Here is a 26,785-nt window from a genome sequence, read left to right as displayed (position 1 = left end):
GTATCATTATCGTAAAAAATAAATATAGGTAAAAACCCTGCAGTTACCAAATAAGGGACTGTTTGAATACAAGTTAATGTATGAGGCGCGCCAAGATTATGTGTCAGTCTTGTTCTGCGCATGTGCTCTGTAGGCAAGCCAGCTGGCGTCGTAGTTACGACCCCAACCACCACTGCCACCGCCGCCTCCAGACCAACCACTGCTGCCCCCGCCGCCGCCACCGCCGCCTCCACTGGACCAGCCGCCACCTCCACCTCCACCGCCACCGCCGCCGCTGCTCCAACCACCTCCACCTCCACTGTCAGCTTGCCATCCACCACCTCCTCCTGCAATCAAGTTGTCGATTAATACATTAACACTAAGTCATAGGGAATGCCTCTGTGAGGAAATATTAATTTTGATAACGCGTACACATTTAACGTATAAAAACAAGGCCATGTATGCACAAATGCGTCCAAGAAACTATCTTCATTACGATACAAAAATAAGCAGCACATAACCTATGAGATGCCTAATAACCATTGCTAGCAGACATCACAAACAGTCTATTTTCTAGAAATGGTCATTGTTACATTTTACCTAATCATAAAATGTTGACTAGTGATGCTGTCAAGATGGCATGGTTAAAAATTTGGAATTGTTCTATCCCCTTTTGGATTTTCATAGGTCACATACATTTGTTATAATAATGGTTAAATTGACAGTAGCAACTATTAACTTTTAGAAAAACTCGATAAATTAAGATTACTTGATTCCATTCCGTTGCCTTGGAATACAATTAAATTCTTTTCGTTCATGGACCGTACATTCTGCTTCCATGTTTAAAATATTTGCCAATTTGTGGCATGTCAGCAGTTACAAATATTTTTGGGAAGTAAACTATCAAAAAATAATCAGTATAATAATGACAAAACGAACTAAACAGTATATTCAAGTATATGAAGAATGATGTTTTTATGTTACATCGTACCCAATATTTTATCAAAATATAAAAGACAGCTGAAATGATAAAGATTGCTAAGCGGGTTGAAATGTGCTTGGGTAAGCGAGTTCACACAAGGAAAGTGAATGAAGCGTGGACTTGTAATTACAGTCCCACTGTCCATACTTTTTCTAAATGGGTGTTTTCTATAATGAATTTTATATTGGGTCACAATAAGTGAGTAAGAAGTATGATATCCCAAATCCCTGAAAACATTGACTATATAAGCTTCAATAATATAGCCTAACAGTACCATAAAACATTGACCATATAAGCTTCAGTACCGGTAACATAGCCTAACAGTACCATAAAACATTGATATAAGCTTCAGTAATATATCCTAACAGTACCATAAAACATTGACTATATAAGCTTCAATAATATAGCCTAACAGTACCATAAAACATTGACTATATAAGCTTCAGTAATATAGCCTAACAGTACCATAAAACATTGACTATATAAGCTTCAGTAATATAGCCCAACAGTACCATAAAACATTGACTATATAAGCTTCAATAATATAGCCTAACAGTACCATAAAACATTGACTATAAGCTTCAGTAATATAGCCTAACAGTACCATAAACATTGACTATATAAGCTTCAGTAATATATCCTAACAGAACCTTAAACACAAATGTTATTATTATTATTTCGTCTCTCACGAGTCACGACTAATTTGCTATATTTAAGTTCACAGTATTTTATATATTACCAAAATTAATCCAGTCGTTTTAGGTAAAAATAGCCCTCTACCTGGAAATAATTCCCAAAATGGTGGAACTTTTCACATGTGTAGTAATAGTACCCAGTAACAACATACAGTATTAATAATCAACATTCGTGCATGGTGTGTTACGGCCGCCATGTTGGAGAATGGCTGCTGATTTTCATTTTTTACCCAAATTTCACTAACCGTCAGAAATGCAGAAGTTTTATTCAAACAAAAGTTAAAGAACACACAACAACACATATTTTCAGTTCTTACTCTCTAACGGTTATTGAGGAAAACCTAAATTAATATTAAATCCAAACTTCCCATGTTATTCTTATGGAGAGTAAGAACACTGTAGTTTTCTTGTTTATGGATGCATTTTGATCAAACTTGGCAATTTTTTGTATTTCATACTAATGTATTAATATTTTAATAAAACACACTTTATCATCCTCCCTGTACATCTTTATAGACCTTACGGCATTTGGCCTATCCCTAATGGTTACTGAGAAAGATTTAAAACTAATCTGAACAAAACAAGAATTTTGTTTGATTCCTAGCAGTTTACTTTTGTCTCAAGCAAATCTTACATCGCAGTGGCCGTGACGTGAAAATCCTTTTACAGCAGGCTTTAAATATAAAAGGTATACATTTAAAAAATACAAAGCTATAAAAAAAACTAAAAACATGAAACCGGTAGTAATAACGTACCATGTCAGTGGTTACTATGGCAAGATGTGGCTTCAAACTTAAATACTAATCAACAAAAAGATTTGTTAAAATGTATAAAAAATGAACTTACATTAGCCTAATTGGATTTTTACCTAAATAAAAATGTCAGATTGATTTCCCATTTAAATAACAACATCATATGTTAACGAGTACTTAGGTTTGCTGCTAAAGAGAGAGTAATAAAGTGTGTTTTAAGTAAAATGTTAATTGCTAATCATATAATAAAATGTTACAAGTTTCATCAAAAGATAAAACACAATAAACAAACTGCAACAGTTTACTTATACTCCATAAGAATAACATGGGCAGTTTAGTTTAATATCAACTTCGGGTTTTATCAGTAACCGTTAGAGATAGGACAAATATTGTAAGGACTAAAAAGATCTATTCTTCTGTGCCATTTAACGTTTGCTTGTACAAAACATCTAGATTTCCAATGTTTAGTGAAATATGGTCAAAAAGTGAAAATTGGCCGCCATTTTCCTAGATGCACATGTTTTTCATTACACACATGTTTGTAGCACAGCATGCAGGAACGTTGATGTTTAGTATGTTGTTACTGGGTACTAGTACTACCATATGCAAAGTTTCCCCGTTTAGGGAATTATTTCCACCTAAAACCCTAATATGACAGGACTAAATATTCATATGCAAACTTGTAATTGTAACTCAAAATATATGGTAGAAAGTACTCTATAAAATACTAAGTTTGAACGGTAAAATGAGTCTAATTCATCAAATCCAATAAATAAGAAAACCCTAGAAGTATTGATAGCATAATATGGGGAAAATAATCTGTCTCTGAAAAAATATATTCTGATTAAAAAAAGGCAGTCTAGATTTGCTTTAAGTAATGAAGACCCACGGCAACCTCTCATCGATGACAACATTATTCCTTGTTAATACAAGGATGTGCTTTGTGCAGTTCAAGTGAGGTGTAAGAAGCTATAAAGTGTTGTGTGTATGAAGAAGGCTGACCTCCGCTGCTCCAGCCGCCCCCGCCGCCTCCAATGCCTCCGCTGCTGTCAGACCATCCGCCGCCTCCACTCGGGGGACTGCCGTGTCCGCCGCCACCCTTGCCTGCCTTTATAATGATGTAGGTCTCCTTGCCACCCCCCTTACCTCCGCCGCTGTTCTTGAGTGACTTGAACAGCTGTATCTTCGCCAACGCCAGGGCCACGATACTCAGCAGCAGCGCCTTGATGGCCTTGAACTTGATAATCAACATCATCATCTTGCCCAGCATCGCCGCCTTGGCCATCATCATCGCGCCCATCATCATCATTTGCTTCTTCTTTTTACCACGTGCTGGAAAAACAAAACAAACTCTTAAGTAAAAGAAAACAACGGATGCAAATTTATCATGATTTAATTTGGGAACTAGGTATTGACCTTGACCTTGTCAGTCGGCTTCGCTCTGGCTGAAAGGGCAAGTGACACAAGAGATTTGATCAAGTTCTTAATAACTCATTATAATTATTTACCTAAGCAGGACATGGTATTGAAAATCTAAATCGTAATAAAGTGAGTACGATTTTCAGGTAGCACGTCTAACTTTTTTCGTCGATCGATTTTCTTCGTTTCTAGCCTAAGTATGTGCTACATATTCTAGCCGCATATTTATTGCATACAATACATTTTTAAATATTGAGCAATCATGATTATACAAGTTAAGCATAATAAAAACCAACAAATTAAATCCGAGAAGGTAAAAAATAATAATTAAGTAAGATCAACAAAACAGATGTAAGACGTGTACCTTCCTCATAGGCACGGCCAAGGTTGATCTCGAAGGAGTCGCCTAGCGCTCGTCCTCCTGACGTCACTGACAGACCTTCCGGTAAACTGAACCTCAGCACGTGGTTGCTGAGGAAGCTGAAGAAGCTGTGCTGCAGCAGAGCGCCTACCTCAGACTCCTGGCCTGAGGTTATTATATGTGTAAAATATGTATATAATATAAATAGAAATAATATAAGTTTGTATATATAAATAAATTCATATTTAGCTTTCACAGTTGTTTTCATTATTCTTTCAACTAAATATCCAACATGTTTTAAAATTACATAATCTAATAGGGGTTGCAGTCCACCAGCTAAAACAACCAGTAGAAAAATTGGCGGGAAAGCAGATAATACAATACATAAAGCTAGGTTATGTTACATACAAAATCACATAAGCGGCTAACAATAGTTGGCAGCACTAGTGCTGCAACCTAGTAGAGAATTTATGAACTAATACCTCAACTCAGAGTAATAAATTAATAGATTTGTCTAGGTTAAAAGTGAGGTTATGTTACATATACACAAAATCAAACCTTCAGAACTCATATACCAACGGTTAACTATACCTTGAAACAACATATCACCAAAAATAACACATTTAGTGATTGGTAAGAGTTGAACCCGTAAACCTCTAAGATTCACACTACAATACAATACTATACAAAAAACTACCTAAAGTAACTCATTTAGCATAAATTAGATGTAAGTTTAACATAATATATTTGGTGACCTTTACAAAGGCCATTTTTATACTCAGTGGTAAACTTAAGCCTTCTTTCAGCAGTTTTTAACATCAGATACAATTTTCATTTGTTTCATCACACTATAGCATATATAGAATAACCTCCAATACTACTACACATTTAACATTCTTTTATGATCAACGGTAAAATTCCACTTAAGCCCTCTTTCAACTGATTTATATTTATTATACACTATAAAATAACCTCCAACATTTACCAATTATGATCAACAGTAAGGTTTAAGCATTATACACTATATAGAATAGTTTTTTACAAATCCTACTAGGATAGGATTGAACCCGTGAACCTCTAAACCAAGTGACATAATCAGCTGAAATAAACAGCTGTGGTTAGATTACATCTGGCATTGAACCCGTGAACCTCTAATAACATGTTTTGTGATTGGTTAGATTCGAACCCATGAACCTCTAAACTAGATGATCAGCTGAAATAAACAGTTGTGGTTGGTTAGAATTGAACCCGTGAACCTCCAATAATAGGTTAGAATTGAACCCTTAGACCTCCAACCAAGACAGGATTGAACCCGTGAACCTCTAGCATAGGCTAGGATTGAACCCATAGACCTCTAAATGATAGGTTAGGATTGAACCCGTGAACCTCTAGCATAGGTTAGGATTGAACCCGTGAACCTCTAGCATAGGTTAGGATTGAACCCGTGAACCTCTAGTATAAGGTTAGGTTTGAACTCATAGACCTATAAATGATAGGTTAGATTCGAACCCTTGAACCTCACACTACCCTTAATATGTTAAAATCAAACCTCCAATACACACCCTGTAGGTACATAAATACAAAGTAAGGTGTCATTTACCACCCTATATATAAGTTAAGGTGTCATTTACCACTATAAACTCTATACCCATAAGTGCTGTTGTAGCTCAACCAGCTAACGCATACAACTACCAATAAAAAGACCCGAGTTCGATCCTCGGTCAGGCCAACACTTTTTATCCATAATTTAATATTTAATATTTAATACAAACACCTACTGACGTCACGTGATCAGCTGATTATGCGCATTCGAGATAAACAGCTGAGAGTACCCTATCTACACCTAGATCATCTCAAGGTCAATTTCTGCCAGATCGCTGGGTAGCCTACTATGATTGCCATCTCAAAGTGGTAGCTAATAGAAATGGCGGCCAATCCAAGATGGCGGATGTCGAGTTTTAGAAAACCAGCTATATCTCCGGAACTATCCACCCTATTTCATTGTTTCTTTTTTTAAACTTAAGCTCCATATATGTGCTACAAATGTCGTCATATACACTAGTTCGATAAAATTAACCGTTAGTTAGTAATAAAGGGAATATTAATTGTTTTTCTAATTTTTATGTCAAAACCAATTTTATTAATAGATTATTTAAGAGTTATATGTACATTCAAGCTATAAAACAGACTACATATGTAGTGTAATAAATTCTCTTCATCTTGATATATTACAAGTAAGTATCTGATAGCATAACACCGAAAAATCACTTTAATGTCGTAACGTCTAAACAAAAATTTAAAGTAATCTTTGTCACTTTCAGAAGATTCGTTCAAATTAAAATCTGCGTTTTCTTCCTCTTGTTCGGTATAGTGTTTTCACAATTTGACAGTCTACACGCATTAGAGCACTTTAGATTGTTAACCATGCAAGAACATGATGGAACTTGGCACGACTTTTATTATACATCGATGCTTTAAACAGGAGCATCTTAGGAGTTCTACGACTGCTTCAGGTGCTGGTGCTCCAGCCATCCACTTGATTTTTAGCTCACCATCCTCGTCTAGCATCCATCCATGATTCTCAGGTGGTGGGATTTCAGGAAAACTATTCAAACATTGCTTTCAAATAGCTTTTTGATAATTAGCTCGTTTAGAATGTTGATTTAAGCAATCTTGACATGGAGGAAGTTGAGCTGAGTCCACTTGACCTCGCCGACTTTGAAACATGTAAGTTCGTCTACGTTTTCTATTTTGGTGTTTCTTGAATACAACTTACAGGTGAACATGTTGATTAAATTTTAAATTTTGGTCATAATTCGTCAGGGCAGACTCATTTCCAAGCTGTGAAAACAGTAACCATCCAAGCTGACATTCAAGCTGTTGCAAAATTTTACAGGGTGAATAAAAAGTCAAGACCCCCTTCTCTAATATTTTTCTAAGTAGATACAGAGACATCCTTTTGGAGGTCTTGCAATCTTAGCAGAAAGTTTCATTTTATGATTTAGAAATTTTGAGTGGAAAGGGGGGGGGGGTTTGGGGGCAACTCAAAAATTTTAAATGTTAACACCCTTTAAGTGACACCTCATTTTGAAGTGTTTAAAAAACTTAAAGAATGGTGGAAATCAGAGTTCGCTATCTCTCCTCTGTCCAAAATGGTAGCCAGTATTACAATTACGAACCAATATTACCATTGATTTTCCATAATATTTAACGGACTACCATTTTGGATAGAGATGAAATAGCAAACTCCGGTCTTCACCATTCTTTAAGCTTTTGTAAAAACTGTTAAATAAGGTGTCACTTGAAGGGGGTTTACATTCAAAAAATTTTGGTTGTCCCCGAAATCCCCCCCTTTTTAGGGGACATTAAACAATTTCAAAATCATAAAATGAAACTTCATGCTAAGATTAAACGACCACCAAATATCTCTGTATATTTACTAAGAAAATATTAGAGAGGGGGGTATATTGCTTTGTAACAGTTTCAATGCTTTGAGCTTTCCTTGTCCTGAAAACGCACCCACAGTGTCACAGCCAGTCCACGCATGTAACCCAGGGAAAGCTGATTTGACACTACAGCCAACCACAGATGCTAGTCTTGTTATGTGATTCGGCCACTAGAACCGCGTCTTATATACAGGTTATTCTTTATGTTGATGTCGGATGATATGTAGAGAGCTTATGACTAACACGTCTGTATCATCAGATACACAAATGAAATTTGGAAATTCCATAGCAGGGTCCTTTATACGTAGCATCATACGTGTATCCGCTTCTTCTTGAGAACAGGCAATTTTGTGTACTTCTTGAAAACCACTGCAAGTTATTTTAATACACTTGTTAGAGGAAGTTACGTGTAATGTATTGTTACCAATTTTAATCCTTTTACTTTCTTCTTGCCAGCTTTCAGCAAAAAACTTGGTTTATTTATATTTTACTGTCACCACTTTGTAGAAGACTTCTCTATTTTATGATTCTGGGGGGTGTCTTTAACATTTAAAACATAGAAAGCCGGTATGTATTAAGCAAAAGTTGTATTTTTGTTTCAGCTTTAACAGTAAAAACAGTAAAAAAGTTCCCTGTTTTCTGGTATTCAAACCACTAAAACAAACAACAGAATTTCTAAACCTCAATAGTGTAGCATATGGTTGGAAAGCTTATAAAATGGCGCAGTTTTTAACATATTCGGACACTTTCTTGTATACAGGGTGTGAAAAAATACAATAGACCAATGTTTTTTAAATTTTTTTCAAACATCTTAATTTTTATCTTTGAATCTATTTACAATGGAGTTTTTACAACTGATACTCCGTCATTTTATATTATTCTTATTCAAAATTTAATGTAGAACACGAAAATGACATTGTCTACTCAAATCCATTTACAGGTAACTGAGAAATAGCTGTATTAAGTTTGAAAACATAGTTATTTTTGAAAAACATAAAATCATTCTTTGGGAAGCTAATTTTTGGACTTGGAACCTTTTATATGCATCATTACACTGTATTTACTTAGTACTTACGCCAAAAAAATTTTGTAACACTGATGACCAGCCACCCTTTATATATATATGTTCGTTAGCGCGATAACTCGAGCAAAAATGATCCGAATTTGATGAAATTCAATACATTGAATACAAATTGAATACAAACGTGTAAACCTACGTTTATTCGAACAAATTCGCAAACCAGCATATTGGACCATGGGAACGGGGTTTATGGGTTAAAAGTGGGGGTTTCCCATTTTTGACCCTGAAAACAAAATATTTTGCAATTTTTTTAACCCGTTTTGTCGAGATTAAAAAAAGAAATATTTTAGTATATTGAAGCGTTTTTGTATGCCTAACGGTCACAGGGAAAATCCAAAAATAGTGTAATTTAAATTCCCATGTTATTCTTATGGAGAAAATGAAAACTGTCTTGTAGTTTACTTGTTTATGGATATATATTGATAAAATTCGGCAAATTTATTTATTTCATCCTATACTATTGACGTATGGCCAAAAAATACTTTTTACCTTCCCCGTAGCAGCAAACCTAAGCACTCACTAAATCTAATTTTTATTTAAATTGGGAATAATTATGTCTTATTTATGGAAATGTTGTTTCTTCCGGGCAGCAAAAACCGAAGGGTATATTATAGAAATGTATACTTAAAAACAAGATAAAAATATTGAAATTGTTAAAAAGTTATTTTGAAAACATAACAGTATTTACCTGAAACATAATATTTTTCTGCGCTCAGTTACCGTATTTTTTTGAACGGTGGATTTTAAAATTTAATTTATATTACTTATCTTTTCGGTAGAATCTATTCAAGCAATATATCAAGTTGAAGAGAATTTATTACACTACATATCAGTCTGTTTTATAGCTTGAATGTACATATAACTCTTAAATAATCTATAGTCACCTATACGCTGGTGAAGTCTGGTGAATACTTGCTTACTCGGGACGCGCTGATCACTATAGCGAAGAGAGTACATATGAAAGCGAGTTGAGACTCACTTGAGTCTGCGTTGCAAGAACCATACACGAAATGTATTTCTGCATATTCTTAATTGGAAAAAATGTTGTGACCACTATTAAAAACCACTCAAAATCGTCTTATGTAGATCAATACGTGATTTATACACAACAGGGAAACTCCAGATCATTGTTGGGGCCACCAGCTGTTCATTATGATTTAATAGTTTATAATAATGAACAAGGCTGTAATATTATAAATTAAATTGTTTTTAATAGTAAAATGTTTTGGATAACCCGTGTTTTAACAAAACTTGAATAGCGGACATTTATTGGGATCAAACATTACGTATTATGGTATTATTTGAAAGCTTAGATTATGGTGCAGTATTTAAAAGTGTTTGCCGCTCTTTAAAACCTTTTAAAAAGTTTTATGTTAACGTATTTTTTAATATTTTTTTGAAAAACACTTTTTATTTTCATTAAATTTAAGTAGCTATGCAGATTTAGGCAAGTTGAAGCACATGTATTTGATACAAACTTTTGTGGAGAACGCGATGTTACTGTTACATTTTGATGGAAGTTTAAAAATAACTCGAAAACTTAAAACAACTCATCTCTGGGGGTGTGTATAAGATACATTTTTTTAAACCTCGTTTACGAGTTCCATTTACGATCCTCTTACACCCAATTAAAAGTTAAACGCTTATTCTCGACCGTTATTGTATATACATATATTTCCATATACACATTTACTACAATATTGATAAGTGTAATGTCGTTAACAAATGTTAACGAAGTTAATGTTAACAAATGTCGCCCGTTATTTTCAGGTGCATATACACCTGAAAATAACGGTGAAAGGTGAACATTTCGATCTTCGGTCGTGTTTAATAAATGCATTCAACGGCTGTGGTAAACTACCGTGTGAGAGGGATGTTGGCAGAATGTATCAATTGTCTCCAGATACATGGAGAAGTTATGTGAACTCGAGTCCCATTCCTTATTGACCCAGAGTGGACAAACTTACATCCCTATAGCTGTCAACACCTGAACTGTTTGTGAAGGATGTTGGCAGAAGGTATCAATTGTCTCCAGATACATGGAGAAGTTATGTGAACTCGAGTCCCATTCCTTATTGACCCAGAGTGGACAAACTTACATCCCTATAGCTGTCAACACCTGAACTGTTTGTGAAGGATGTTGGCAGAATGTATCAATTGTCTCCAGATACATGGAGTAGTTATGTGAACTCGAGTCCCATTCCTTATTGACCCAGAGTGGACAAACTTACATCCCTATAGCTGTCAACACCTGAACTGTGTGTGAAGGATGTTGGCAGAAGGTATCAATTGTCTCCAGATACATGGAGAAGTTATGTGAACTCGAGTCCCATTCCTTATTGACCCAAAGTGGACAAACTTACATCCCTATAGCTGTCAACACCTGAACTGTTTGTGAAGGATGTTGGCAGAATGTATCAATTGTCTCCAGATACATGGAGTAGTTATGTGAACTCGAGTCCCATTCCTTATTGACCCAAAGTGGACAAACTTACATCCCTATAGCTGTCAACACCTGAACTGTTTGTGAAGGATGTTGGCAGAATGTATCAATTGTCTCCAGATACATGGAGTAGTTATGTGAACTCGAGTCCCATTCCTTATTGACCCAAAGTGGACAAACTTACATCCCTATAGCTGTCAACACCTGAACTGTTTGTGAAGGATGTTGGCAGAATGTATCAATTGTCTCCAGATACATGGAGTAGTTATGTGAACTCGAGTCCCATTCCTTATTGACCCAAAGTGGACAAACTTACATCCCTATAGCTGTCAACACCTGAACTGTTTGTGAAGGATGTTGGCAGAATGTATCAATTGTCTCCAGATACATGGAGTAGTTATGTGAACTCGAGTCCCATTCCTTATTGACCCAAAGTGGACAAACTTACATCCCTATAGCTGTCAACACCTGAACTGTTTGTGAAGGATGTTGGCAGAATGTATCAATTGTCTCCAGATACATGGAGTAGTTATGTGAACTCGAGTCCCATTCCTTATTGACCCAGAGTGGACAAACGTACATCCCTATAGTTGTCATCATTTCAACAGAATATTTCCTATCTTTATTTACACTAAACACATGCCAGCTGCAAAATATATATTAAATTTCAAATGAAATCCAAACAAAGATAGCCTAATGTAGGTATGGACTTGTAAGACAGAGATACATTAGTACCAACTAATAATACCAACGAAAGGACTAAAAATCGCTAGTCATAACCTCTATGAGAGGTTATGTTTTTGTTTATAACCATTCATAGCCACCTAAATACAGTATAATTAGCTGATTGGTGTGCGGTAAAACTCATTACAATACAATAGTACGCAATGAAACCCCATTTGAATAAGCTGGCGGCAAACAGCTGTTTTCTGGATTAAATCCTTGCGTGGGAAATTCGTCAAAATAATGTTGTTTGGCGTAAACATGTTTATCCTACAATCGTTATCGTTACATCTGAGATAAGATCAACAATGAATGGTTATACTCTAAAGAGCTTCACACTCCATTACCCTTAACCAGTAAAAGCATTCACAACCCTGTGTCATACCTAATGTCGCTTTTCCACGGGGGAGAACATTTTTTTATGCAATGTTATCAAACATTTTTTAGATATAGCAATACATATTTCATTACATCAAAACAAAATTAAATGTATAACAAATAAGTCTTAAAGTATTTCACCTGAATGCATATTGTAAAACTGAGAAAATAGATATACGATAGTTCCAAATCGCTTAAGTATCGGGAGTAAATGATAAATTTCTAGATAAAATATTAATCCTAAATATGTAGGTGTGAAACGATGCATATAATTTATTACACAGCCTAATTCCAAGATTAACTTATGGTGAAGGCTGGATGGTTAATTTATTACAACCATTGTTCTGCCATCTCCTATAATCCTAGTATTGATGTAGAACAATACGAGTATTGCTGCGTCATACATGAATGTTCTGCACCTGATAGCAGATTACACTGCAGAATATATTGTCATGGTATTTATGTCACGTCATTCATTAGGGAATTTCTATCAAGGGAAGAAGCTATTGCCGTAGACCTAATATTGACACGAATATATATTATAGGTATTGACGAAAATATTTGTAATTCGGGCCGATGAACGTTTTCTTTTTGACGTCCTTCGAGGCAAAAAAAAACAAAAAAAAACTATTCATTCAAATGTTTCAACTTTATACTACGTACTGTATATGAAGTTACCGGAAATGTAATAATTATAGCCATTCCGTTTTTTTTTTTACAGAAATTCTTAAAATTAAGAATGGAAAACCAGAACAACAGTAGGTTTTTTTTTTTTAATTTATTAACAGAATACTCTCTGGAGTCTAGTGCATCATAGACAAACTTGAAAGTTATAAAAAATAAATTGGAATCAATAATATTAAAACTTCAAATTTCTGTTGTAGAGCACCTATACCGGTGTTTTACTCCAACGAATCTGTCCTATTGTTATTGCAGATAACGAGTATTCTGAATATTACAATCAATTCCAAATTGAAACAACTTTTAGTGCACTTAAGACCATTTGATCTAAGCCATGAGTTTTCTTGCCGTTAGTTTTCCTAGGCCTAGGACATATTATTTCCATGTGTCAGAAGGAAAAAAAACTGAACGAATATCAAGCACTTTACAAGGAATATATTTTTGCCATTTGAAACAAAGTATAGCAATAAAAACTGTTTAAGTTCATGAAAACGCGTGAGAATATTTTTAATAGAAGTATGAGCCCTAGACATGAGAATTTAATTAAAAGAGGCTCTCTTTAGTTGGTTTAGCTTTTCCATGCAGAACCCAAACTACTCGGGATTGTCATCGAATCCAAGATATAGGTGTCCAAGTACCTGCCTACTCTTGTTTCTTCTCTCTTTACTTATAAAAGAGAATATGTTTAACAGAAGTACGAGCCTGGGTCAATTTAGAATCTAAGACTAGTAGAGGCAGTCATTGGCTGGTATCATATTTCCTCTTAGGTATTATCATAAAATCCCAGATGTAAGTGTACAAGTAACTGGTGACTCGTGTTTCTTATATCTTTTCTTATTAAAGAGATTAGTTTAAATAAAAGTACAAGCACCATTTGGAAATTGAAGTACTGTAGTAGAGGATGTCATTGGTTGGTTGCATACTTATTTACAGAACCTAAACTCTTACGTTTTATCATCATTTAAGATGTAGGTGTTCAAGTTGTAGAATAATCTTGTTTCTAATTTTTTTTTTTTTTTATAATCCTTGGAAAAGTTGAGAACTGAAGACAAGGATATGCTTTCTTTAAATGGTTGAGTAGGTGTAACTGTTGATTTGTGATTCTTCTATCTTTTCTTAAAAAAGAGAGTATTTTAAATAGAAGTATAAGCACCATTTGGACCATTTGGAAATAGAAGTAGTAGAGGCTGTCATTGGTTGGTTTCATGTTTCTTTCAGAACCTAAACTCTTAGGTATTATCATCAAATCCAAAGTGTAGGTGTTCAAGTTGTAGGAGAATCGATTTATTTATTATTGGAAAAGACAAACAAAGTGTTCCAACTCTTACTTCAATGGCCATTAATTTACTTAATTCGATCGGACTAGAAATAAACCCCAACAAATGTCAGTCTATCTTGATTGAAAAAGGTCTTCTAGTTGAAAGTAATATCTGGTTAGATGAAAACCTATTCATAAAAAGTGTTTCAGATAGTGAAAACATAAAGTATTTAGGTGTTAACTTTTCCCAAGGGATCGTTTTCAATAAAGAAAGAATAATTAAACAATTCAAATCCCAATTAGAAAGACTAACATCGACTACATTACTTTTGTCAAGCCAAAAGTTTAAACATTTCATTAATTTCATTAATCAATGTATATGGCCAACGTTAATATATCCATTTCAAAATGCTCCACTCCATAAATTACCAGTAGCATTTTTAACTGACTTGGACAAACTGGTTAAAAGTAGTGTTAAGGAAATATTAAGCTTACCAACTGACACTCCAGATTTTATGTTATATAGCCCCAAAAAAATATAAAGGACTTGGATTAATCAAGGCTCAGTGGGAAGCATATATTCAACAACTTAATTCTATACAAATACTCAGACGGGTTAAAAATTGTTATACAATAAATGAAGACAAATTTAAACGGATAGAAACAATTTGTTTAAAAAAATTACACCTAGAAGAAATTGATCGTAATCAAACAATAAATACCCAAAAATTAAGAAATGACTTAAGAGAAAAAGAGTTTGAAAATCGGAAAAGCTTAAAACAGAAGGGTAAAGGTGTTGAACTTTTCAAGGACTATACTCCGGGAAATAAAAGTGTTATTAATAAAGAAGGCTTGTCAGAATCTGAGTGGAAAGACAGTATAAAAATGATTGCAAATGTGGTGCCAGTGCGTGTTCTCCACGGCAGAAGTCAGGGCAATAACCGCTGCAGGCATGCCTGTGGTGAGATTGAAACCCTTGCACATGCCCTTGGCTTCTGTCCGTTTGGTGAACTTCTAAGAAACACAAGGCACCACAAAATAAGAAGTATCATAGCAAATGCCTTCCGAAAAAGGTATAATACATGGGAAGTGCAAGAAGAAGTACACTGTCTTTCTTCTAACGGAAGCACCAGAAGAGTTGACATTTTATTGATCGAAAGAGAAACTAACAAAGGCATAATTCTCGATCCTACAATTCGATTTGAAATAAACCTGAATCAAGCTAACGAAGTAAATGAAGAAAAGAAAAAAAAATTATGATTCTACCTTCGAATATTTCAAGCAAAATTTTAAAATTTCGAAAATTGAGGTGATTGGATTGTTTATTGGTTCTAGAGGAACATTATCAAAATTGTTTGTGAACTTTTGGAAACAATATGATTTGGACAGATCCTTTTTGAAAATTATTATTCATGAAACATTAAGAGGTTCATTGACCATAATGAGAAATCATCTATATGGCAAACATCAAAATTAATCAGTGTTATAGCTGTATAATCCTTCGATATTTTATGTGTACTATTTTTCTGTGTCTTTGGCAACCTTATTTTTTAAGGCAGAGGTATTTATTTTTATAAATAAATTCTTTTCTCTCTATAGGATAGTCAATTTTTGTGCATGGTGTTTTTGGAGTTAATTTTTCTCTCAGAGGCCCACCAATACCTTTTTACGAAGGTAATGGCTGATAGATTGGTGACAGATTCTTTCCTTTTGATTTAAAGACTACAACATCGAGAAACAGAACTGGTTCCATCTTAAGGCTAATTACTTTGACTGAAGTTTCGTTCCTAAAGAGCATTAAGCGTAGAGGTGTAAAATAACATTACATCCTAGTAAAATATTATTTACATTTGCGTGTCCAAATCTTATCTTACATATATTTACAATTTCATTTCTGTTCGTGTTTGTTAAATGGAACCATGGCTTTCTGAGAAATGATGTACTTTATCCATTATTTTATATCATTAAACTTTCTGTGTTTATAAATTTATCATTCATAATTTTATCATTTCTTTTCTTTGAAACGATTAAAGATCCATCCATTGCGACATAGAATTCTTGATTAATTTCGTTGGTTATTCCATCTTTTGCTAGTCCGTCAACCAGTTCATTACCTCTTATGCCTACATGACCAGGAATGCATTCTTTGGTGTATCTATTGCAGTTGTTGTTCATTAATTTCTTTACTATGTTCAAAATCTTATCCTTGTGATTTGAGTCATCTTGAATGGCATGCTCAATATTTTTAACAAGTGATAGAATCGTTGCAAATAACTATGTCTTTGTTATATGGAAATTCTTGTGTATTCTATGGCTTTATAAGCCGCATACATTTCCGCAAAATAAGTGGACGTCTTATAATTTGGTTTGAATTTCAATCTAGTATTATTATATGGTATGTATGAGGTAGAGCATATACCTTCGTTAGCCTTTGACCCATGTTTGTAGATAAAGTTTTGCTTATGTGTATAGGTTATGTTTACCATTTCATTCCATTCTGGTGTAAAGATTATGAAATTTTCTTATTAATAGACTTATTATTTAACATTGTTTTACACCCCAGTTGGGGTTTTATCAATTATATTGGTAGTGGTAGCTCATGAAACATTTTAAATTCAATATATTGCTTTTCTATTGTGTTTATTGAGCTTACTGTATCCATTGCAATTTTATATACAAAGATGTTGACTTTTTACTCCAGAAGGAATGGCTGTTTGTGAGCAGCATTAAGTGTGATACGTTTTCATGGCTAGGATGGTTCGAATGTGTCATTATTTTGTATACTAGCCTATCTCAAAATGTTTTCCTTTCTTAAGTCTTGGGTTTAACTAATCCATTACTAGAGTGGTTTTAAAAGATCCAGAGGCCATTCTCAAAGCTTTATTTAAGACAACATGAAGTTTATTAGGGATATTTTTGGCGCATGCCCCTAAAGGAAGGAATAGTAGTCTATTTTAGCTCATATCAAACTTTTGTATATTTTTTGTACAAAATCTGGATTTGCTCCATTTATATTACAACTCAATTTCTTTTAAATATTTAAATCTCATCATTGAATGGTTAGCTATTCAATATGCTATTGAAAAGTAAGTATTTGTCAAATATTAATCCTAACAGTTTATTTTGTCTTCCATTTGATTAAATCACCGTCAAGATATAAGTTCTTGTCAAGGCTATGTAGATATCTTTTTCTCGTAAATATGGTTACTATGATTTTATTTTGATTTTATTATAAATAGAGGTTTTTTACTTCATATGTATAAAGTTATGTCATCCGCAAATTGTAAAGATCTAATGCTTTTAGGCATACAGTTTAAGAGATGTATGTGGCAAACAAAATTGGACTTAGCACACTATCCTGAGGAATTCATTTACACGTTCTTCTAGTCATTTCATGTGATGGTAGTTTAATGAATAATTGGCGATCTACCAATTAATTAATTACTAGTCAATAGTTTTGAGTTTTCTGGTTCTTTCACTTGATTTGAGATTAAATGACGGAGTACCAGTCTTGATACCTCCATTATGTGGAATGTCCTATGTCCATCTATCGTTGATACATTGAAGTCAGCACTGTCAAAAATAAATAGACCAAAAGAATTTTCCATGATTTCAGGGTTAGACCTACGATTTTGAATGACTGACCACAAGTTTGTGCATCATTGTATGAGGTGTAAAATCCCTGACCGGATAGCTAGTTCCGCAAGTTCTTTGACTTACTCATATTTTTTCTATACAAAAGTAATGCTAAACTTTCTTGCAAAGGTGAAATTAGTGATCTAGACCTGATTGCTTTGGCTATGCTATGACATGAGCTATTGGAATGCTTTTACGTCTAGATTTTCAGCTTTAATTTCTTCAGGGTTTTCTTCTTTATTATCACATGGTCTAGATATCTTTGTAGGTTTCCAGGAATCTAGTAAGTAACATCTTTGAATAAATTATCACTCTCTGGATATACATTTGTTTATAACACCATTGATTGTCTATCTTCTAAAACAATTGCAGCTGCGTTCATGACTACTTGCAAACGTTCTTCTTTTTCTGTTTTTTCCCCATTGATTCGTACCAAGACTTATTTAAAAGTCTATGTCCAGTACTGCTTAAACGGAGAACTCAAGTTCAACCTTGAGTTGCAGTTATGGTAATCGATTCGCCATATCTTTGTTTCAATTTATTTTTTATGGCACGCTTATCAACAGTTGGTCCAGTAATTTTCTTCATCAACTCTTCTGTAGAAAACTGAATGGTATAGTTTTGCCAACTTGCAAAACTATAGGTTTTTTTTTTATTTCATTAATTTGACTGGGCTATTACCCCTAATCTACCTATTTACAACTAACCTGGTGACATTCCCATTTCCGAAGACTTATCATTACTATTAGTTTTCTGCAGAGCAGCAGTTCTAATCTCATGGGTATTTTTAACGATAGGATTCAGTTTCAGTCGAATGATAATCTTTTTTAATGATAACTGCCTTTGAGGCTCAATATTTTTCTCACATTAATGCTATCGCTGGGAACATAGCTGGATGTTTTCACCTCAAGAGCGTTAATTTGAGGATCTAATGATGTTAATGTCCTTTCAAAGATTTCCATTTGTTAAACAGAAGTTTCTCTTTTCAAAATAGAAAAATAGTGGTTCTTTGCTGCATTTTTCATTGTTTCTACATAATTTTTCTTTGCGGGACTTCTTACTGTGGACAGAATGAGGATTGTTTCATTTCAGTCTAATTTTATTTCTCTTACATCTTGGTCATGGTTTCTAGGAAAGAGATGTGGCCCATTTCATTCATGGAGCAAAGTCACAGGCGGTTTGTTGTGGTTATGTGTAGAGCATACTAAATATACTGTATGTGTTTACACATGTTCCACTTAACACAAACATCAATTCATGTACACTGAAACTTGTGAATCCATGCCTTTCATTGTCCACACATAAGAGGACAGTTTTGGCATTGAACTTCATTTAATGACACCGTTTGAGTATCAGGAAGTATCACCCATCACTCATATATCACTCAGTATCACTCATGAGGGTATGCGTATCACCGTATCAGGGAGTCAGATGTTGAAGATTTCATATTTCAAAAATAAGCCAATTATTTTTGTAATTTGAAATAACTTCTGTGGAACTAAGTGTCAGAGCTTTTCTATGCCTGTCTCTTATAATTTGAAGCTTGTCGATAAGCTTTCCCTTATGAAGAACAATAAAATACAAACAGCTTGATATTTACAAATCTTAGAAGAACATGCAGAGTGATGTCTAGGCGCTTTACCATCCTACCTTTCAAGTACAGGTGCTTAAAAATTCCATGGAGTCTTTCGAGTTGTATGTTTGTGATGATGCCTGGTTCTGTACGATAGCAATAGGACCACGATTTAAAATTTTTACCATAGTTTCCCTTAAAATACAAGCCTAATTCTTTTGTTTCTGAATATATTGTTTCCTCGCTGATAATCACAGCTACGGTTTTCAATGTTTTTCACATCGACTTATTTTTGTAGAGTGTTCATTTCCTTCAAAGTTTCTTTCCGCAAGTCTAAGTATTTATATCTTTGTTAAGTCTTCTCTGCACGTGTCATGAACAGAATAGTCTCATGTCAACATTTTCCATGGTTGATTTCCAAGAATTAAATGGCAACCAACCGCAAACGATGAGAATTTCCAGAAAAATCTGTAATTTACAACAAACAATTCGTCAGTGGCCATTTCTACTACATCTAAATAGTTGTAAACTAAAGTAAATTATTAACTTTCTTTGTACAATATTTACACTGTAAGGACCATTCACTTAGTTTTTCAGTTTTTATTTTGTTTCTGGCGCCATTTAGTGATATTTGGCACCTGAACGACACCTCTCGTGTTAACCAGAACAGGAACGGGAATGATTTCTTTCACGTCTACTATGTTATATTAGCAACAGTCCTATTTATTCTGGCCACTTCTATCTTGTTGCACCACTCACGCACATGCACATAGTGCTTACTTTATATTCATCCCCACTCGTGTCTTCTACATTTCATGGGAAGATTTACCCTTCGTATTATACGATGACAACATGACCGGTTTCTGGGCACATATTCGTTTCCTTCTTCACTGGTATTGCCTTTGATTTTGTTTTGTTTTTGGCAGTACTATTAATGTTTGTCTTCTTTTCTTTCAACTCTTCAAGTTTTGATTTACCAACTACCGGTAGCGGAACTTTCTTAGAACTGGTACTAGGTCTAGGATCACCATTGTTCAAAATATTGTCCTCTTGTTGGCTTTCGTCGAAATGCTCGCGCTGAAATTTGCTATTTTCTGAATAGGCAATGCGATAGGCAATATCTTCTGAACAGTTATCTTCGGAGTTCGTATTTCACAAATAAGCCAATTATTTATGTAATTTGAAATAACCTCTGTGGAACTTAGAGTCAGAGCTTTTCAATGCTTGTTTCTAATATTTCGAAGTTTGTGGATAATCTTTATGATGAACAATCCATCGGCCAAACAGCTTGCTATTTACAAATCTTAGAAGAACATGTTGAGTGATGTCTAGGTGCTTTACCCTCTTGCCTTTCAAGTACTGGTGCTTGAAAATTTCATGGAGTCTTTCGAGATGTATGTTTGTGTTGATGCCTGCTCCTTTTCGGTAGCAATAGGCCCATCATTTATAATGTTTGCCATAGTTTTTCTTTTGTATCTGAACATTGACATACTTCGCTGATAATCACTGGCATATTTTTTCAAAGTTTTTCACATCGACTTCATTTTGTAGAGTGTTAATTTTCTTAAAAGTTTCATTCCGAATTTCACGTATTTATATCTGTGTTCAGTCTTCTCTGTACGTGCCATGAACAGAATAGTCTCAGGTCAGCATCTTCCTTGGTTGATTTCCTAGAATTAAATGGCAACCAACCCGGAAACGATGGGAATTTGTGGAAAATCTGCAATTTACATCAAAACAATCCGTTGGTGGTCAATTCTACTACGTCTAGAAAAAAATCTACTTTTACTTAAACTTTTAACGCAAAGATAATTCTTAAAAGCCTTCTTTTTGACGATTCTAAAAATTCTGAAGGTGTTCACATAACAATTAAATATTGTAGTTCCCTCACTAATTCTATTTAATATACGTATAAGTCTTAAAACAGACGTATTTTTAATTGTTGCATAGCAGATTGCGCAATACTAGAGTGCGTAAACCCATACTAATGTCTCATCTCGAAGGTAGCCTTAAACACATTTTACTTTATTGGTGAAATCTTTTTTTACTTTAAATTAAAATCTTTTTCAGGAACTTGCTGTATGTAATGTAACAATCGCCTCCAGGTACATGCCACAGAAAGTTGGCGTGGTAAGCTACTGTATGTAGGGATGTTGGGAGAATTTAACAATAGCCTCCAGGTACATGCCACAGAAAGTTGGCGTTGTAAGCTACTGTATGTAGGGATGTTGGGAGAAGAGTTGGCGTGGTAGCTGTTGGCAGTTGTGAGTGATGTTAGCAGAAGATAAAAATCGCCTCCAGATACAAGTACCAGTTTTATGGACTTGTTTGACACTCTTCTTTGCCCCCGAGTGAATGGACTTTAGATCGTAAGAGCAGTCCAATGAGGGAGGACGCCATCCCGACAGCAAATATATTATTTCTATTACAGTCTTTAGAGGCATCGAACATACATACGATATTGCATCTTGTGATGTCCATAATTTCCTTGACTATTAACTGTTGAACCTGGAAAATATATTTCACCATTGCCATTATTCCTATAACCCAATTATAAACAGATAATGATTTTGAACACAAAACCTTGCTGACTGATAACTTGGGCAATTCCCTTGTCTCTCAGATTGTCAAGGTCAGAGCTGAACAAATACCATAAAATTACCACATAAATCAGCATCTATAATTGCTCTCTTTGTAACAATAGGAAAGTTTTCCATCTTTAATATTTTTTTTATTGGTTAAAGAAGTATGTTTGTCATCGTCATCGGATTTTCTTGCACCATCTCTAACCTACACGGTTCTACACTAACACTAACACTGTTTATATTTTAACAAGTATTTACAATTAATCGTCACTATACGGCCGGGCGCACACCAGATGCGGCACGGCACGGAGCGGCGTTTTGCCTTAAGGCGCCTTATTCGACTAGGTTTCTATTATTTCAAATGGGGGTGCCGCACACATCATCGGACACGGCAAGGCAAGGCAAAACAGCGCCGCACGGCGCTTTGTACTGCCTTTTCAATTTTCGTCTTTCGGACAAAAGGCTTGAGGCAAAAAGATGTGCGCATGCGCGAGGGTCGACACCACGTTCAGCGCTTGACAGCCCCTGTCAAAATCAGTGTGCACTTCCAACGATTAGCCTAGTAATTATGCAATTTTTCCGGATCTGCTCTTAGTTCTGCAATGAATGGTTTCAAGTTCCTTTTTTGGTTGATGGGATGCACCTACGATTCTCTGTTAGGGAGATCATCCATTACATTCATTAGGTACCATATAGCAGCTCTGGCAGCAGCCTCTTCTTCGCCTTCTGCATCTATTCTCGCAAAATGTGTAGTACAAAGTGTCACAAAATGTACAAACAACCTCACAACACACATGGGTGCTCAAGTCGCCTTGCCGTGCCGTGCCGTATGCATCTCAAATCTCCATCGGGCACGGCAAGTAACACAACTCATGCAGCAGAGTGATGTTGGTGGGAAGTCATTCTTTCTTAATTTCATTTCTCGTATTGGGTGTATTGGGAAGAAGGCTGTTTGAGTGTGGGGACTTCAATGTTAATTGTCTGGCAGATTCTTGGAACTTTGTTGTGTTACAAGTTTGTTGCAGTTTTTCCGGTTCTGTCACTTTCAATGTCGTAGATTAATTTGAAATCGTAGAGCTTGGATATAGTCTTCTTTGTTCGTTCAGGAGGACATTTGATCTAATAACTAAATCTCAACAGAGACAAAAGTGCAAATTGTTTTATTACTATTGTTGTTGAAAAATTAAAAAAGGCGAATAATTAGATAATATAATTAAAATATGATTTTTTACGTAAAGATTTATCACGGTATTCTTGTTTAGACGTATACATGTAAAGTAGGTGAATCGTCTCACGAACAAAGTCATGTTATGTAAATATATGCACGACTTTGAATACGCAAGTGTTTCGTATGAATATTAAAATTAACCGCCATATAGCCTACAAGTGGTTGATAGGATTTTCTGTTTTAATATACACAAATATGTTTTATTCATCCCAACTCTAGACGAGAAGAACAACACCATTCAGTACAACCTATTTACTTTGATATTAAATAAAGGCTTAAAATGACAACTCCCATCACAACGCTATATCCAAGGTGCTAAGCCGTAGTACTACAATAAGTCAAGATTAGCTCTGATTTCAGCGATTTCATTCTATCGTACATAAAAACACTAAAACTAGTTATTGTATTTGAGACTTCTAATGTTTAAAAATAATAAAATTTTATTTCATTCAGTGATTCCATTCGAATTTTTTCTCATTTATTTCTATTAACTGTTTTAAATCATTAGGATAAATATGTAAAACCAAGAGCGTGTAAACGAGTCTTCCTTTTTTGTGACTTTCATCAATATAGTATTTAAGAAACACCACAAATTCGTATAAATCCAACCAACCAGTTAATAAGGGCAAACACATTTTATGTCCCAGAGCTTCGTTTCGCAGCTAAAAACAAAAAGTCTCATAAAAGAACACGTGACCAACAAACTCGGCCTGAACAACATTAACCTTTTATTTTCCAACATATTCCAGCCTAAACAAGTAACGTTGTTGTGGTATATCCATTCAAACTAAGAATATGATGCGATATGAGAATTGACTTGAATTAAATTTCATCTAACTGAGTTCGATCTGTTGTAAGTTTTTCAGAAAAATGTGTTCTCTTACACGAAATTCAGCTACAGTATAGTATTTTATCCAACAACACCCATAAGAATACTCACAAACCACAATCTACAAGCCAAAAATATAATGAAAAAATAACGCAAACTTATCAGATATTTTCAAATCTTAATACGTCAAAGGATATACAACTCTGTTTTTATTGTTAGTAAAACCAATTGTTATTTTCACTGTTTTAATGTTTTCATCATCGCTAGTGATTGAATAATTGTTAATTAAATATAGTCACTGGATAATCTACAATTTTTTAGTCTTTATTGTTGCTCTTTGCTTGAAAAACTTGTTTGTTTTCTTAAAATTCCCTGCTACCCATTTCTTTATATTACACTCTATTATGAAATTACTTTCCCGTATTAAATTAATTTATGCTCGTCAATAGAACTGCTTCTTATATACATATATGAGGTAATATTAGCAACCAGAACCAAAAAATGCCAAAATTTTCTTGAGAAACCAGGAACAAATTATTTCTAGACAGAAAGAAAATTTATGGGGAAATGATGAGTGAAAGATGTAAAATAACAACGCTTTGTTGGATCCTTCAATTGTATTTATTTATTCCCAAATTTATTTAACAAATGGAACAGACATAGGATGGTTAGGAATTGGAACTTTAAAGGCCTATTTATTTAACGAATGGAACAGACATAGGATGATTAGGAATTTGAACTTTAAAGGCCTACTGGAGTTCCTTACATAGCGCGATTTTAGTCTCGCATATTTTGGGCTGTTCCTTAAAGTTTTCAACTGTATTATACATTTTCTTGTATTTACATCTTAGATTCCGTAAACGTGGTATTTAATAAGACAAGTGTCTGGACTGATCCCCTTCAAAAATTGTTAAACATGCTAAATATGAAGACACAAATAATATATATATAAATATTTTATCCATGCCGTTACTTATTTTGGTACATTTCCTGTGGTACTTTAGATTCAGTTTACATTTTCATAACTGTTAATTCCAAAACTATTGTGAGTTATTTTTTTAGCAGAATTGAGATCCTAATTATTTATAAAGGTAAAATTATTACAATAAAACCTTATGTAAAGCCAACCGACCGTAAGTTCAGTCTCCTAACTCGTCTCGACACATTAAACCTTTGATCTGGTTCACTGAAATTGAGTTAGATCTCGCAGGTATTATTTTACCAAACTAAAACTGGGAGATACAAGTCGACTGGTTGTAGTTTTCATTTATTGTAGCAATTGTCTCTTTTAAAGTTGTCTTTGCAAAACTTACTTCTTCACTGAAGGTGGTAGCCTCCATCAATCGTTTCATAGAATATCTAACTCTTTATCACACATTGTTTGGAAGAGTTAGTTGTATATTGATAACATTGAGGCCTACTATCGTCCTTTTTATTACAAATCGAATGACACTTTATTTGCAAAAATCGGATAATAAATAAAAAAGTAATGTTCCTTTTATTATTAATAGTAAATATCAAAATGGCGGCCTTTTAAAAAACACAAAGTTAAATTCCATAGAAACTTGTAAAAAAACAAAATTTCATTAGAACTAGTGACTCAAATAAAAACTCGAAATCGTTATTTTTTTATGTTTTATTACAAATTCAAACACCCCTTATAACTTAAAATTATTGATATAACTATTTACAGCTTATCATTATTATTTACACCATCATCATTATTTACGTTAATTTAACAAAAATAATTAAGATCTTATAGTTACGGTTCTTTAAAGTATCATTACCATTAAAAGTATGTTTTCTTCCTACTAATAACGTCTAGTGACTGAACTTCACCATTAAAGGAGATTCTCAAAGTGTCCTCCAGTCGCCGGCTCATCGACTGTCTCACTCGTTCGAAAATCCCAGGCATCTCTCTAATCATTTGGCACCCATCTTCAATCCGCCCTCTGAGCTGCTCAACGTTCTCTACAGGGGTACACCATCGATTTTAACTTACCCCAAACAAAAAATCCAATCGGATTTAAATCAGGCGATCTCGCTGGCCACCACGACCCATCCACTTGTTCCTGAACTTTTCATTCAGATATATTCTCACATCAATGCTGTAGTGGGGTGGTGCACCATCGTGCATGAACCACATGTGATCCCTAACTCTTAGAGGCACATCTTCCATGACTTCCCAAAGGTAATTTTGAAGAAAATGCAAGTAGTCAAGTCCATTAAGCCTTGGTGGTAGAAACACTGGGCCAATCAAACTGTCACCAAACATTCAATGAAAATGTATTTTGGAACCTGGATTGTTTTATCACATGAGGGTTCTCGTCTGCCCGATGGTGGGTATTGTGGAAATTCATAATGCCATTTCTATTTAAATCCTGCTTCGTCAGTAAAAAGTACAGAAGCCAAGAAACCGAGATTCCTAGCACATTTACCTCTTATTTGTTCACAAAAACGTTGTCTGTTGAGATAGTCATGCTCAGAAAGAGCCTGAACTCGTTGAACATGATAGGGGTAAAGCAGCTGGTTGTTCAAAATTCTCCAAACCGATAATTGGCTAATCCTAACAGCAGACGCTAATCTTCTCGTGCTTGTTGTTGGATCTTCTTCAACAGCTGTCAACCCTTCATCTTCTCCATCAATCTTTCTTGCTGTTCGTTGATTGCCCCAACCACCAGACGGAATGCCAAAGCTTCCATGTTGTCTAAGACGATCATCCACCGTTACAAACAT

The 26,785-nt window shown here is 34.6% G+C and overlaps 1 protein-coding gene across 1 annotated transcript; it reads right to left on the bottom strand.

Annotated features, from left to right (window-relative positions):
* Positions 1-96: 96 nt before the first annotated feature.
* Positions 97-26,785, bottom strand: LOC128984659 (keratin, type I cytoskeletal 9-like). The gene is made up of 4 exons (XM_054403992.1): positions 26,488-26,785; positions 4,192-4,353; positions 3,411-3,740; positions 97-326 (listed from the first exon to the last, which is right to left on the bottom strand). Exons 1-4 carry the CDS (start codon positions 26,783-26,785, stop codon positions 97-99), a joined length of 1,020 nt encoding a protein of 339 aa, XP_054259967.1.

Source organism: Macrosteles quadrilineatus, unplaced genomic scaffold (assembly GCF_028750875.1).
Source record: "Macrosteles quadrilineatus isolate MER2022 unplaced genomic scaffold, UCM_ALF_1.0 Scaffold_2__2_contigs__length_208266976, whole genome shotgun sequence".
In the NCBI taxonomy this organism is placed as follows: Eukaryota; Metazoa; Arthropoda; class Insecta; order Hemiptera; family Cicadellidae; genus Macrosteles; species Macrosteles quadrilineatus.
The sequence above is the reverse complement of the archived record's forward strand: the minus strand, read 5'-3'. Positions and strand labels throughout refer to the sequence as shown.